Source organism: Tachyglossus aculeatus, chromosome 21 (assembly GCF_015852505.1).
Source record: "Tachyglossus aculeatus isolate mTacAcu1 chromosome 21, mTacAcu1.pri, whole genome shotgun sequence".
In the NCBI taxonomy this organism is placed as follows: domain Eukaryota; kingdom Metazoa; phylum Chordata; class Mammalia; order Monotremata; family Tachyglossidae; genus Tachyglossus; species Tachyglossus aculeatus.
This window is the reverse complement of record NC_052086.1, coordinates 26,813,277-26,827,502: the sequence shown is the minus strand read 5'-3', so window position 1 is coordinate 26,827,502 and position 14,226 is coordinate 26,813,277. Positions and strand designations below refer to the sequence as shown.

At 49.8% G+C, this 14,226-nt stretch overlaps 1 protein-coding gene across 1 annotated transcript in view; it reads right to left on the bottom strand.

The window, feature by feature from the left end:
* Window positions 1-13,977, bottom strand: part of RFLNA (refilin A) — a 31,389-nt gene extending 17,412 nt beyond the window's left edge. The window contains exon 1 of the mRNA XM_038763360.1: window positions 13,660-13,977. Within this exon, the coding sequence (XP_038619288.1) occupies window positions 13,660-13,872 (213 nt within the window). The 5' untranslated portion in view covers window positions 13,873-13,977. The remainder of the gene's footprint in view (window positions 1-13,659) is intronic.
* Between the last annotated feature and the right edge of the window lie 249 nt (window positions 13,978-14,226).

Here is a 14,226-nt window from a genome sequence, read left to right as displayed (position 1 = left end):
ATAGCCAGGCTCCCCTCTCCACCTCCCACCCCACTGAGAGCCCTCTGGGGAATCACAGTTAACCCAGAGATGACAATCCAGTTATCCCAGACTCCACTCTACACTAGCCAGGACTTCCCCAAAGGAGCCCCTTTCCCGGGCTAAGCCAAGGATAGGATATGAAGGAGGGAAGAACCAACAAATAAAAGCCAAAAACAAAGGCAGGGGATTTCCCCTACTTGCTGCCTGGTCCTTATATGGGAACCTCCAATGCCCACGAGACAGTAGGAAATATGCAATGCTTGCACTTCCATGTAGGGGGGTTCAGAAGGTGGGTGACCCTGGCTGGCTTTGCTGTACTAGAGGAAACCAGGCTAAGCCTAAGTACTTAATGAGACTCAAACACAGCATGAATTCTCTCTTGTGCAGCTCTTCCAAGGCCCACACTGAAGAGCCAAACCCCAAATTAAGCCAAATAAGGCCTTAATTTCCAATGGGCAGACTGACTCTACTGTCTGTCCCCTCCGGGGGCTCTGGCCCGGCAGTTAACTTAGTCCTCAGCTTCATTTTTGCTTTGTTATTACAATTTAGCGCTCAACAGACCTAAGTGCCCTCAGATTTATGTCTACCAACTCTATTGTACTCTCCCAAGAGGTTATTACATGGCTCTGTTGGTGTAACCATCGCCTTCACTCCTGCCACTGAAGGTACGCCCTCCTGGCATATTTCTTGGTACTGGGAATAAAAGCTGCTCCCTTATGCTCTTGGTTTCTTCCATCGGCACTGAGAAAAACACTGGAACCACTGCCTTCCCTCCTGCCACTCCCCACTCCCAGCCTGCTCTGTACACCCCAGACCGGGCATAAAAGCTGATCCCAGCTCTTAGAACAGTGCTTTGCACGTAGTAAACGCTTAATGCCATTATTATTATTATTATTATTCCACATGCTCTTGGACACTTCCATAGCCTCTGAGAAAAGCACCATGTTAGCCCCGTCTTCCCTCCCATCACTAAGGGTTACTGGTCCTGGCTTGCTCCTGCATGCAATCGGACTCCATCACAACTGAGACTTGGAGCTTATTTTATCTGTTTGTGTTATGTTTTAATGTTTCAACACTCCTCTTGTGTCTGTCTCCAATCCCTTCTCCCCACTTAAACTTTGAAAAGGGAGGGCACACAAGCCCCGATGGGATCGTTCAGCTCAACCAGACGGGATGCAAGCCAAGAGGGGAATCCTGGAGATCGGGACACTCAGCAAAAGCATCCTGAATATTCCTGCTTTCCCCCCTCTCAGAGTCATAGTAAGCTTGAGTGCAGGCAGGCCCTGGAGCAGGTGGTCACTGCCAAGCAGCACGGGAAAGGACCGGAAATTCCTCCGCTCAGGCTGAGCGGGGAGGACTCTAACAGGCTGCCGTGGGACAGGCCGATGAAATGCAAGCCAGCACCATTAGGCTGACTTTGCCTGGCTGAGAAAGCCCTAGTTCCTTCCACTTCTTCAACCCCAGCTGTGGTTCAGAAGCAACAGGCCATCCCTCGGCAACCCCAAGTACCTACAGGTCACTGGACAACAAACCCAGAACTGTCCCTGGGGCCAGACTCTGGCCCTCCTGGCCAATGGGCCTTGGACACCAGAGGCCCCTAAGGGTGTGTGGGAACTGAGCAGGGAGGGGATGGGAGTGGATAGAGCATGGTCCTGGGAGTCAGAAGGTCATGGGTTCTAATCCTGGGCTCCGCCATTTGTGTGCTATATGACCTTGAGCAAGTCGCTTCATTTTTCTCTAGGCCTTAGTTACTTCATCTGTAAAATTGGGATTAAGACTGTGAGCCCCACATGGGACAATCTGACTACCTGTATCTACCTCAGCGCTTAAAACAGTGCCTGGCACATAGTAAGCACTTAACAAATACCACAATTATTATTATTATTATGCCTGAGCCCAGATCCCTGGCATTCCCTCACACCCCACCACTTTCCGTCCAGCTTAGCGACACCCTGCTCCAGGAAGGATGGGGCTGGAGGCTGTCTGGGGCCCTGTCAGACAGGAGGAAGGGGAGGAAACGGCACTTTTTCATCCCTCCACCCCACCAACACATCATGCAGCCTCAGCAGGGTCATGACACTCTTACAGTGGGGGAAAGGGGAGGCATGAGCAACAATTTAAGCATGGAAGTTCCTCCTTTGAAGCCCCCTAGGGAGGGCCAGCCAGCACTCTGTCACTGTCTGTAGTCCCAATTCCCCAGCTTTCTGTCCCTCCCTTGTCTGCTGTGTGACCTTGGGCAAGTCACTTCACTTCCCTGGGCCTCAATCTCCTCACCTGTAAAACAGGGATTAAATCCTATTCCCTCCTACTTAGACTGTGAGCCCTATTTGGGATAAGAACTGTGTCCATCCTGATTAATTTGTATATTACCCCAGTGCTTGGCACATAGTAAGCACTTAACAGATACCATAAAAAAGTGACAAGAAAGCTCCCTCATGGAGCTCATGGTCTAATGGGAGAGGAAGGTCGGATACACAGACGTCTGTAAACAAAGCCAACAAACCCAGTGTCCAATACACAATCAATGCCTGCATGTCTCTCTGAACAGCTGGGGGTGGGGTGTGAGAGGGGAGCAGTGCGGTGTAGTGGAAGCAGCCTGGCCTTGGAATCGGGAGACCTGGATTCTGTTTTCAGTTCCCTCACCTGCCTGCCTTGTGACTTTGGGAAAGTCACTTTAACTGCTCTGTACCCCCATTTCCTCATTTCTAAAATAGGGGTTGAATACCTCCCCCACTTAGCCTGTATTCTCCATTTGGAAGAGAGTCTGGTCTATTTCATATCTACTCTAGGGCTCATTTCAGTGCTCAGTACTAGTGAGTACCTAACAAATACCACAGCTGTTATTTTTATCATTGAGGATGTGTTTCTGGAGCAACTGGAGATCCTGAAGTAAGTTGGGTTAGCCTAGAGGGGCCAAGAGACTGGCATGGCATCTTGAAAGAGGAAGGAGCAGAGCGGGAGGGGACCAGACAGGGGAGAAGAGGTCTCAACAGTGGCTCAGAGGTGAGGTGGGGGAAAGCCCTGGTAGAATACAGCTTGTCTCACACAGAGGCCTTAAGCAGGGATGGAGTGGGACAACAGTGAAGTTAAAAAATGTACAGATATATAATTTCCACGTGGGTAAACTGGTCTACCTGGTTCTTAACCCCCTAAAGTGACCAGAGCTCTCAAAGGGGTACAGGGCCCAGTCACTTCATGTCAGGCACTGGGGTAGAGAGAGGGGCACCCCATCACTCAGTGGCAGGTGACTGCCGTTGTCAAGGAAGGGCTGAGGTACAGATCCAAGAAGACAGAGCAAAGCAGCCCATGACTTGGTCCAGGCCCTGAAGGGGAGCTGGGAACTGAGCGTGGAGACCTTGGCCCCAGCACTAGGCCACGAGACCACACCCGCCTCACCCTGTGATTCATGCCGCTGGCCTGGGGAACAGCCGGACCGAGTATAAATACTCGCTGGCTGGAAATAAAAATACACGGCGACTATTTGGAGAGCTCCTCCCGGGCCCTGGCTGTGCTTCAGAACATAAAGCATGAGAAGCCAGAAGCACAGCTCCGATTCCCCAGCACCGGAGCCACCGTGGGCCCGCTCTAAGAGCTTGGGCTGGACGGGGGGTCTCCACGAATGCAGAGTGGGGAAGACCCAGCTATGTTCTTGAATACAGAGCAGGAGGGCTATGCTGGGCGGTGTGAAGGGGAGGGCTCCACCCATCTGTTGGGGAACCCAAGTCCTTATCTTAGCTTGGCACAATGGACGTCTCTGGAACCAGACACCTTTGGCAGTCTCTGGCTCCCACCTAGGTCTGCCCTGGCAGAAGGGCTGAGCTTGGAAGATGGGTGGTGGGGCAGCCACTATGGGAAATCCAGGCCTGACCTGCCACTGCCCCTCTCCAAAGCTGCTTCAGCAGGCCACCCCCTTTGGCAGAAGCAGCAGGGCCGAAGAGGACTGGCATAGTTACCTACTAAGGAACTTAGGCAGTTTATAGCCACCTTGAAGTCCCATCTGCTGAACAGGAGTTTTAGGATTCAGGGCTACAAGGCTGCAAAGCAGCTAGAATTTGGTGAACTGAAATGCACCGCGCCCAGTGAGAACACAATAAATACCATTAGTACTAATGATTGCTGGTATTTATTGAGCATCTACTATCTGCAAAGCACTGTATTAAGCACAGAGAGAATAAAAGTAGACATACCTGTAAGCTCCACAGGGAGCTTACACTTCAGCAACTGCAAAACTAAGCTGTGGGAACTGAAGGAACACACAGAAGGCATCAAAACACATTCATATGGAACAACCACCTGCCATGCAGTGGCTTCAAGCTGAATTCCTAGAGACAGCAGCAGCAGACCCCACAGATTGATATGTGTCTTTCATTCATGTGTATTTACTGAGCACTTACTGTGTGCAGAGCACTGTACTAAACACTTGGGAGAGTACAATACAACAATTCTTGCACTAGGATTTGCATCTTTTATTCACCTCACCCTCAACCCCACAGCACTTTACGTCCATATGTCATTGTTTATTTATCTCTATTAATGTCTGCCTCTTCCTCTAGACTGTCAGCTCCTTATGAGCAGAGAATGTGTCTACCAACTCTATTATACTGAACTCTCCCAAAGTGCTTAGCACAGTGCTCTGCACACAGTAAGTGCACAATAAATACCATTGATTGAAGTCTCCTTTTATGGCTGTCAGATTTCCCCACCTTATATCCCCTCCCTTCTGTGGCAGCTATACACCTTGGTACTCACCCCAACCCACTCCCCACCTCCCCCAGCCCCCACGCCCCCCCAGCACTAATTTTACATATTATTTACTGTATCTTCTCTTACCTGTAATTCATTTTAGTGTCTGCCGCCTCCACTAGATTATATGGTCACCAAAAGCAGAGATCCTGCTTACCTCCCCTATTGTTCTCTCCCAAGTGCTTAACAGTGTTCTGCATACAGTAAGTGCTCAATAAATACTGTTGATTGATTGGCACACAGTAAGTGATGGTATTTGTTATGTATTTACTACGTGCCAAGAACTGAAATAAAGGAGGACCAAAACAATACCACAATTACTGCAATAACTGAAGCTCATCTATTGGTAACACCATCTTCCAATGGCCAAGGGAACTCCAGAATACACTAGAAGTGGTGAGCTCTCACGGATCTGGGGTAAATCATCTGCTTCATCCCAGCTAGACACCGGATGATGTTCTTCCCCAGTGGGGCTGGGAAGCCAAGCCCCAGTCACGCAGTCATGCAAACTGAACTACGGGCCCACCAGTTAGGATGACTGGCTGTGGAGAAGTGAAAGCTTTTAATGAGAAGCAGCATCGCCTTGTAGATAAAGCACAGACCTGGCAGTCAGAAGGAACTGAGTTCTAATCCCAGTTCTGCCACTTGCCTGCTGAGTGACCGTGGGCAAGTCATTTAACTTCTCTGTGCCTCAGTTACAGATGAGTAAAATGGGGATTAAGAATGTGAGCCCCATGTGGGACCCCTACAGGTAAACCCTCCAAACTTATTACCCTGTATATACCCCAGCATTTAATATGGTGTCTGGCACTTAGTAAGCACTTAAATACCATAAAAAAAATTGAAAACCCACCCACATTACCACTATTGAGTGCCCTCTGTGCGCAGAACCCTGTACTAGTCACTTTGGGAACATAGACTAGAAGTAGAAGGCAGTTTCTTCCTGGGAAGAATTTACAGTGCCAGTATCAATCAGTGGTATTTATTGAGCCCTAAGTGTGTGTGAGCACTGCACTAAGCGCTATGGAGAACAAAATACAATTCACCTGATAAATATGGTCCTTGCCAAAGAGCGTATTATGTACCTTCAGTCTACTAAAATCTACTTCTTTTGCATGATTTTGCATGATTTTTAAGACACTAACGAGAAAATAAAAATCCTAGTAAAATCTTACAGGCCAACATATATATTTTCAAGCCTATCTGCAAGGTAGCATTAATTAAAGCTTCAGGATGATGTGGAAGTCTCCCAATCAAGAGGATAAGGACAATAATGCCATTCCCTTAGAAACACTTGTGCCAAGCTGTACAAATGCTCACTTATTCCAAAAAGTGAACCAGAGAAATGAAGGTTGGGGAGACGTTCGCTGCTGTGAAGGATCAGTCGGACCCATTAAAGGATTAAAGAAAATGCACCTAAAGGGTTAAGTCCCTCTTCTCTGACAGCATTTTTAACACTCTCAGGCATAGAAGCACCTGGAAAGTTAGATTTATTTTTGCAGACTAAAGTGAGACAAGAACTAAATTCCAAGACAGATGGAAGTGAGACAGATAGGCGTTGCACTGCCCAAAGCTAGTGAGATTTAGATCCAAAGACAAGTGCCACTGGAATTAGAAAGGAAAGCCTGATTTTTACCACCCCAGCTATGAAGACCCTCCTAGCTCCAACCCAAAGCCATAGCTAGCCCACCTCTTCTTCACTCTGGCCATACATGACTAAGAGGCTCTGGGATCTTTGGGTTTCTTATACACGGGATGGGCCTGCCTGCTGGTCTGCCTACCTGCCGGACAGTAAAAGACCTTTCCTGCCCCACCTGAGGATGCTCCCATTTGGAATTCCTAAGGGGGATATAGGAAGTGCAATGTATCCATTCATCCATTCATCCAGGCAGCAAGCAAATGGTCTTCAAACCAACCTCGTGCAGCTGAGGGGAAGAAGCACCGATGTGTCCGGGAGCCACCAATGCCACCTCCTGTGGGACGGTCGGGATCGTTCGTCTCTGGCCGGACTCACTAAATGGGCCCGGATGGGCCCCACAAAAAACAAATTGAGGCCCAGTGGTTCACATAAATCTCCATGCACGAAATCCCATTGTTTTCCTCTGAGGGAGATGTAGGGCATCTGAAAGTGGACTGGGTAGAGTGTCCATGGCCCAGCCAGGGTTGGCTTTCGGTGGAACAGAGATTGCACTGTCTCAGTCCTACAATGGGGAAAGCGATAATTCTGGCGCTGGGGCCTCCAGGTAAACCCTTTTTGAACTGCCTTCCTGCTTGGAAGGCATTTTCACCACAGCACAAAGGGCATGCCTGGTGCGGTACATAATTCTGCTTTCATCCTAAGCCTCTAGTCAGTTAGTCAATCATATTTATTGAGTACTTACTGTGTGCAGAACACTATACTAAGCACTTCAGAGAACAACAGACACATTTCCTGCCCACAGTGAGCTTACAGTCTAGAGCATATTAGCTGCCAGCTGACCCCCAGATAGGCCTCGGCCGACCTCCTAAAATGCTCCCTGAACCAAGCGTAGTCTACAGCCACCAAGGTCAGCAGCCAATTGGTTAAAGTAACCCTAACAACTAGAGCACAATAGGAAACGTCGAATACACACTGTATGGTCGTTATGGGCAGGGAACGTGTCTACTAATATTGTTGTATTGTACTCTCCCAAGCACTTAGTAGTGCTCTGCACAAAGTAAGCATTCATTAAATGCCACTTATCGATTGACTACACACTAAGATATCATGGCATAGATCAACTGACAGCCCTTGACAGCCATCTTGAAATTTTAGTCTGTGGCAAAAGTACTTTTGTAAAGCACTTTTATGCCTTAATTCTGTCTTTTTGTCCTCATAATACCCCTATGAGGTAGGGAGAGGGAAGTATTATTATGTTTATTTTACAGAGGAGGAAACAAGCACAGAAAGGTTAAGTGACATGGTACAGCTGGAGCAATTGATAAGTAGTATTCTTTGAGCTCTTATCCTGTGTCTGGAGAGCACAATAGAATTAGTAAACACTAACCCTGCCCTCAAAGAGTTTACAGTTTGAGAGCGAAGGCAGAATACTAAAAAATAAGGACAAATAAGCCTTAATAAAATTGCATCTCCTCCCAAGGCCTTCCCTGACTAAAACCATTCATTTCCCCCACTCTTTCTTCTGCCATAGCATATGTATTTGGATCTGTATCCTTTAAGCACTTGATATTCACTCCAACTTATATGCCCCGCAACACTTTTGTACACATCCTTACTATCATTTGAATGTCTGTTCCCCCTTCTCCTCCCCCTTCCACTCTGTTGACTGTTAGCTTCTTGTGGGTAGTAAGCACTCAAATACCTCTGATTGACTGATACTGCTGAAACAACAGAGTTAAAAGATATGTACATAGCTGCTATGAAGGAGGGGTAGGGTTTAGTATCCAAGTGCTTAGGGGACAAGAGAGTCCTGGACTGTCAGTAAGGGACAGAAAATAGCCAGTCCCTGCAGCTCTCAGGCTCTTTCCTCTAGGGGAAAAAGTATGCATCTACGTATCTAATAATAATGGTGATGGTACTTGCTAAGCTCTTACTATGTGCCAAACACTGTTTTAAGCTTTGGGATAGATACGAGTTAATCAGGTTGGACAGTCCATTTGGGGCTCAAGCTCCTCATCCCCATTTTAGAGATGAGGTAACTGAGGCCAAGTTAAGTGACTTGCCCAGGGTCACACAGCAGACAAGTGGCAGTGCCGGGATTAGAAGCCAGGTCCTTCTGACTCCTGGGCCGTATATGTATGCATATATGTATGTATCTGCATAGATACACAGATACCTAGGGCGGGTATATTGGGGTCCCTCAGAGATTGGCCCCTCCTTCCAAGTCGGGGGGCCCTGGCCTCCCAGGATCTCTTTGAGTAGGATAGATTGTTGGTCTACCCTCAACCACCCCTTTCTTTCCCCGCCCTAATGGGAGCCACTTCTTTGGGACTGGCTTGGGTCCTTTACATTGAACATGTGCCCCCCCCCCCCCCACCATCCTAAAGCAGCAACAGTTTGGGCCAGAAAGACAGAGAAGAAAGAGGACTTTTGAAGAGGGAAGGCTACTCCTTTTTTTTTGACCCACCTATCAAAATTCCTTTATAAAGTCCTCAGTTGGCTTTAGCAGAAAAGTTTCTTTCTTTGGGTTGCTTTTGGTTCGTTTATGCCATCAAAAACCTAATCCAGTTGAAAAGACCCAAGGAGAAGAAGACAAGGACCTCATTCCAAAGCCCAGCAGCCATGACTCTTAAGGGACACCAGTGGGACAGGAACTAGAGAATCCCCTGTGGAATATCAATAGCAAGAATGGCTTTTATTAAGTGCTTACACTGTGCTAAATCTTGGGGTAGATCTGGGGTTATCAAATCAGACCTAGTCCCTGCCCCAGGGAGGCTCCCAGTCCATTTCATCTCCATTTAACAGGTGAAGAAACAGGCCCAGGAGTTCAGTGACTTTTCCAGTCACACAGCAGGTTACTGCCATATCTAGGATTCGAACTCGGGTCTCCTGAGTCCCACTCCTGTGCTCTTTCCACTTGGCCTCTCAATATGTTCAGATCCAGGGTGGCAGCCTGAATGCTTCCCTCAACTCCAAGGAGAGCATAGGAAAGACAGCCAAAGCAAGTGGAATTGGGTCTATTCCAGCTGTTGGCCCTTTGATGCCTTTTGCAGTTTCTTGAATGGTGACCCCATAATCAATGGACCATTGTCTTAGAAACCAAGCTTTCCCTATTAAAGCCAAGTGAGACCTTTTAATAGAGCTCAGCTCCAGCACACATTGAGGCCACTCTTCCAGTGTCTGCCAGCCGAAGGGCCGCCCGGCAGGCATTTCTGAATGCTGCCAGTGATCAGACCACTGAAAGCTATTTGGTGAGATAAGGGCGCATAGTTTGGTAGTGCCTAGGTAGGCTGGGTTCGCAGGAGAAGAGAGGCATGAAGGTTAATGAACAGTTTAAGTGATTCCTTCCTCTTTTTATTTTTGTTAACGGCAGCACCTGAACACACACAGAGTCAGAGGTAGGTTTTGTTTTTCTCCTCCATTAAAGATAATCGCCCCCTCTATTGGAAGAGGTACAACTTAGCCATAGAAGGGCAGTTTGAGAAATTGCTTCTAGAGTTAGGAAGAATAAGTAAGCAAGCCTGTAGAGTGAAAAAATGGCCTTTGTAACTATACATTTCACTTCATCAGCCCCTCTTCTAACAGGGATAGCAATTTTAAGGTTAGAAAATTGCAAGTTTTGCTGTGGCAGGATCCCAGTAAAGGTCAAGCCCTCTTTACTGAGAAGGAAAGACCCTCAAAGTGCCTTTCCCTCCAGAGACACCCTCCCCCGCAAAAAAAAGCTTTTCCCAACCTGGGTGGGTCTTTTAAATCCCTCATGCCTCTTCCCATCTATTAGGTTTTTCAGTTGCGCAAGGCTCTGACATTTACTCACTACTTGTTTAGACACTCAGACACCCTCCAGATGACTTTGACAAGCCTGGGACACCACTTCTCTTGCAGGAAAGTTTGGCACATCAAGAGTGTAAAAGATTACACTCAGTGAAAACACTGGAAAAAGAGAGAGAGAGAGAGAGAGAGAGAGAGAGAGAGAGAGAGAGAGAGAGAGAGAGAGAGAGAGCGCGCGCGCCATGGTGCACTTTCCCTGAAATTAATTAATGGCATTTTATTTAGCACTTACTATGTGCCAAGCACTGTTCTAAGCGCTGGGGAAGTTACAAGGTGATCAGGCTGTTCCACAGGGGGCTCACAGTCTTAATCCCCATTTTACAGGTGAGGGAACTAAAGCCTAGAGAAGTTAAGTGACTTGCCTGAAGTCACACAGCTGATAAGTGGAGGAGCTGGGATTTGAACCCATGACCTCTGACTCCAAAGCCCATGCTCTTTCTACTGAGCCATGCTGCTTCCCTCAGGCTAGGGGTAAAAATGGGTTATGGCTGGCATAAGTGAAATTCATATGCCATTATCATTTACCTTCCCTCCAGATAAGGGTCCTGCACGTAGCTATAAGCAATCATGCCTCAAAGGTAATTAGGGCACAGTTGAGAACACCTGTAATTGGCTAAGCATGCATTCCACAGGACCTTGTGAAAGTGCTTTGCTTGCAGGGTTGGGTTTTTTTTTTTTTTTCCTTTTGGTAAAAGAACAGTAAACGTTTTTTTCCCCAAGTTGAATGTCAAGAATGTTCACCAGCCCAGAAAACAGAAAATACCCCCTTTACCAGCAAACTGCACCTCAAGATTATCGGTAGATGGAACCCCTTTTGCTCTTTTATCTGCATTTAACTTCCCTGAAAGTTCAGGTAGAGCAACCCAGCCCTGAAGAGTAAGATGTGTCATGAGAAGCTGCGTGGCTCGGTGGAAAGAGCACGGGCTTTGGAGTCGGAGGTCATAGGTTCAAATCCCCGCTCTGCCAATTGTCAGCTGTGTGACTTTGGGCAAGTCACTTCACTTCTCTGGGCCTCAGTTCCCTCACCTGTAAAATGGGGATGAAGACTGCGAGCCCTACGTGGGACAATCTGATCACCTTGTATCCTCCCCAGCACTCAGAATAGTGCTTTGCACATAGTGAGTGCTTAAATGCCATTATCATAGGAGAACCCCCACCTCCACCTGTGCCGTCTAGCTGATAGAGCTACCGGCAAAGCTCAACTGATCTCCCCAGCGGGGAGAGGCACTTTCCTCACCTGGAGCCGTGAACGATTCCTACGGCATCATCCCATCTCCAGGTCAACCTCTCTGCAAAAGTCTGCGTTTTGGACTGGCCCTGACCTTTTCGCGGGGGGGCAATACACTCTTTTCATTCATTCATTCAATCGTATTTATTGAGCACTTGCTGTGTGCAGAGCCCTGTACTAAGCACTTGGGAAGTACAAGTTGGCAACAGAGACGGTCCCTTCCCAACAACGGGCTCACAGTCTAGAAGGGGGAGACAGACAACAAAACAAAACATGGGGACAGGTGTCAAGTCGTCAGAACAAATAGAATTAAAGCTAGATGCACATCATTCACAAAATAAATAGAATAGTAAATATGTACAAGTAAAATAGAGTAATAAATCTGTACAAGCGTATATACAGGAGCTGTGGGGAGGGGAAGGAGGTAGGGCGGGGGGATGGGGAGGAGGAAAGGAAAAAGGCGGCTCGGTTTGGGAAGGCCTCTTGGAGGAGGTGAGCTTTCAGTAGGGCTTTGAAGGGAGGAAGAGAGTTAGCTTGGCGGGTGAGACCCTTCCAACCGGTCAGCAGCAGGTAGAGGTCACTCCCGGGGCTCAGGCAGCTGACCCGACCACCAGTCCCCCCCCCCCACATCCAAGGCCACTGGCTCCGGCCCCCTCTTTGGCCCCTAGGACTGGGCTGCCACCCCCCTCCAGGAGCCCATCCGCTGCCAGTCCCCGGGCCGCGGTGCCAACATGGACCTGGGTCTTGCGTGACCTTGAGCAAGTCACTTCACTTCTCTGTGCCTCAGTTCCCTCATCTGTAAAATGGGGATTGAGACTGTGAGCCCCAGGTGGGACAGGGATTGTGTCCAACCCGATCTGCTTGTATCCACCCAGCGCTTCATACAGTGCCTGGAACATAGTAAGCGCTTAACGAATGCCATCGTTATTGTGATGATGATGACGCTCGGCTGGCCTGGGGTTTAGCCAGCCTCAGGTGAGGCAGGAGGAGGAGGGGGTTGTCGGAGGCGCCGCTGCTCTGGTCCCCAAGCCCCGGGTGGATACTCACTCTGACGGGCATAATAATAATAAGAAGAAGAATGATGGTATTTGTTAAGCACTTACTATGTTGCCAAACACTGTTCTAAGCGCTGGTGGAGACACAAGGTAATTAGATTGTCCCACGTGGGGCTCACAGTCTTCATCCCCATTTTACAGATGAGGTCACTGAGGCACAGAGTGGAAAGAGCCCGGGCTTGGGAGTCAGAGGTCATGGGTTCTAATCCCGACTCCACGACTTGTCCCCTGTGTGACCTGGGGCAAGTCACTTCACTTCTCTGGGCCTCAGTTCCCTCATCTGTAAAATGGGGATGAAGACTGTGAGCCCGGACAACCTGATTGCCTTGTATCTACCCCAGCGCTTAGAACAGTGCTTGGCACATAGTAAGCGCTTAACAAATACCATCATCATTATTATTAAGGGATGACTTCTGACCCCCAAGCCCGGGCTCTTTCCGCTGAGCCACGATGGGGGCTCCATCCCTGGCCAGCCTGGGGCAGGGGCGGCTCTGCCCGGGAAGAAGGGGTACCCAGTGCTTGGCACCTAGTGAGCGCTTAAGAAATACCATCATCATCATCATTATTATTATTAAGGGACTAGGCTGGGATTAGTACCCACGACTTCTGACTTTCGGCTGAGCCACGATCAGGGCTCCATCCCTGGCCAGCCTGGGGCAGGGGCGGCTCTGCCCGGGAAGAAGGGGTACCCAGTGCTTGGCACCTAGTAAGCGCTTAACAAATACCATCATCATCATCATCATTATTATTAAGGGACTAGGCTGGGATTAGAACCCTCGATTTCTGATTTTCCGCTGAGCCACGATGGGGGCTCCATCCCTGGCCAGCCTGGGGTAGGGGCGACTCTGCCCGGGAAGAAGGGGTACCCAGTGCTTGGCACCTAGTAAGCGCTTAACAAATACCATCATCATCATTATTATTATTAAGGGACTAGGCTGGGATTAGAATCCACGACTCTGACTTTCGGCTGAGCCACGATCGGGGCTGCATCCCTGGCCAGCCTGGGGCAGGGGCGGCTCTGCCCGGGAAGAAGGGGTACCCAGTGCTTGGCACCTAGTAAGCGCTTAGCAAAGATCATTATTATTATTATATTACCCGGCCCAACCCCGTCGCACTCTCGGGTCCCACGCCTGGCAGTCTCTTACCTCTCTGCCCTCCTGGGCTTCCCCACGGGGGGCGACGGCCGAGGGGTCGTTGGGGATGGCGCTGCCCCCCGCCGCCCGGCCGTCCGGGGACAGGCCGTAGAAAGGGGGACTGGGGCTGGGGGGCAGGCCGGAGTCCGGGCTGTCCAGCAAGCCCTCCCGGCTCCTCTCCTTCAGGCTCTCCTCCATCCCCTGCAAATGCAGATGACCCACCATGTCTGGGGCCGAGGGCAAGGGCCGCCCCCCCTTCTCTGCCCGCTGCGGGCCTGGAGGGCGTCCCGGAGGCGGAGGCTCGGCGCCCTGGGCGAGCCTGCGGGGCGAGCGGAGAAGAGGGGGGGGGCGGGGAGCCGGGCTGCCAGAGGAGAGGGGGCTCCCCGGGCTGGGAGCCCCCCGCCAGGCCTCGCTGCGGGGAGGGAGCTCCGCGCTAGCCCCCGGACCGGCCCGAGCCCCTTCCGGGTCCAGGGTCCAGGGTGCAGATCCTGCCCTCCGCCTCCTCCCAATTTCCCCGCCCCTGCCTCCGACCGGGGCCCGAGCGCCCACGCCAGCTGGACAGGGGGGCGGGAGAGACAA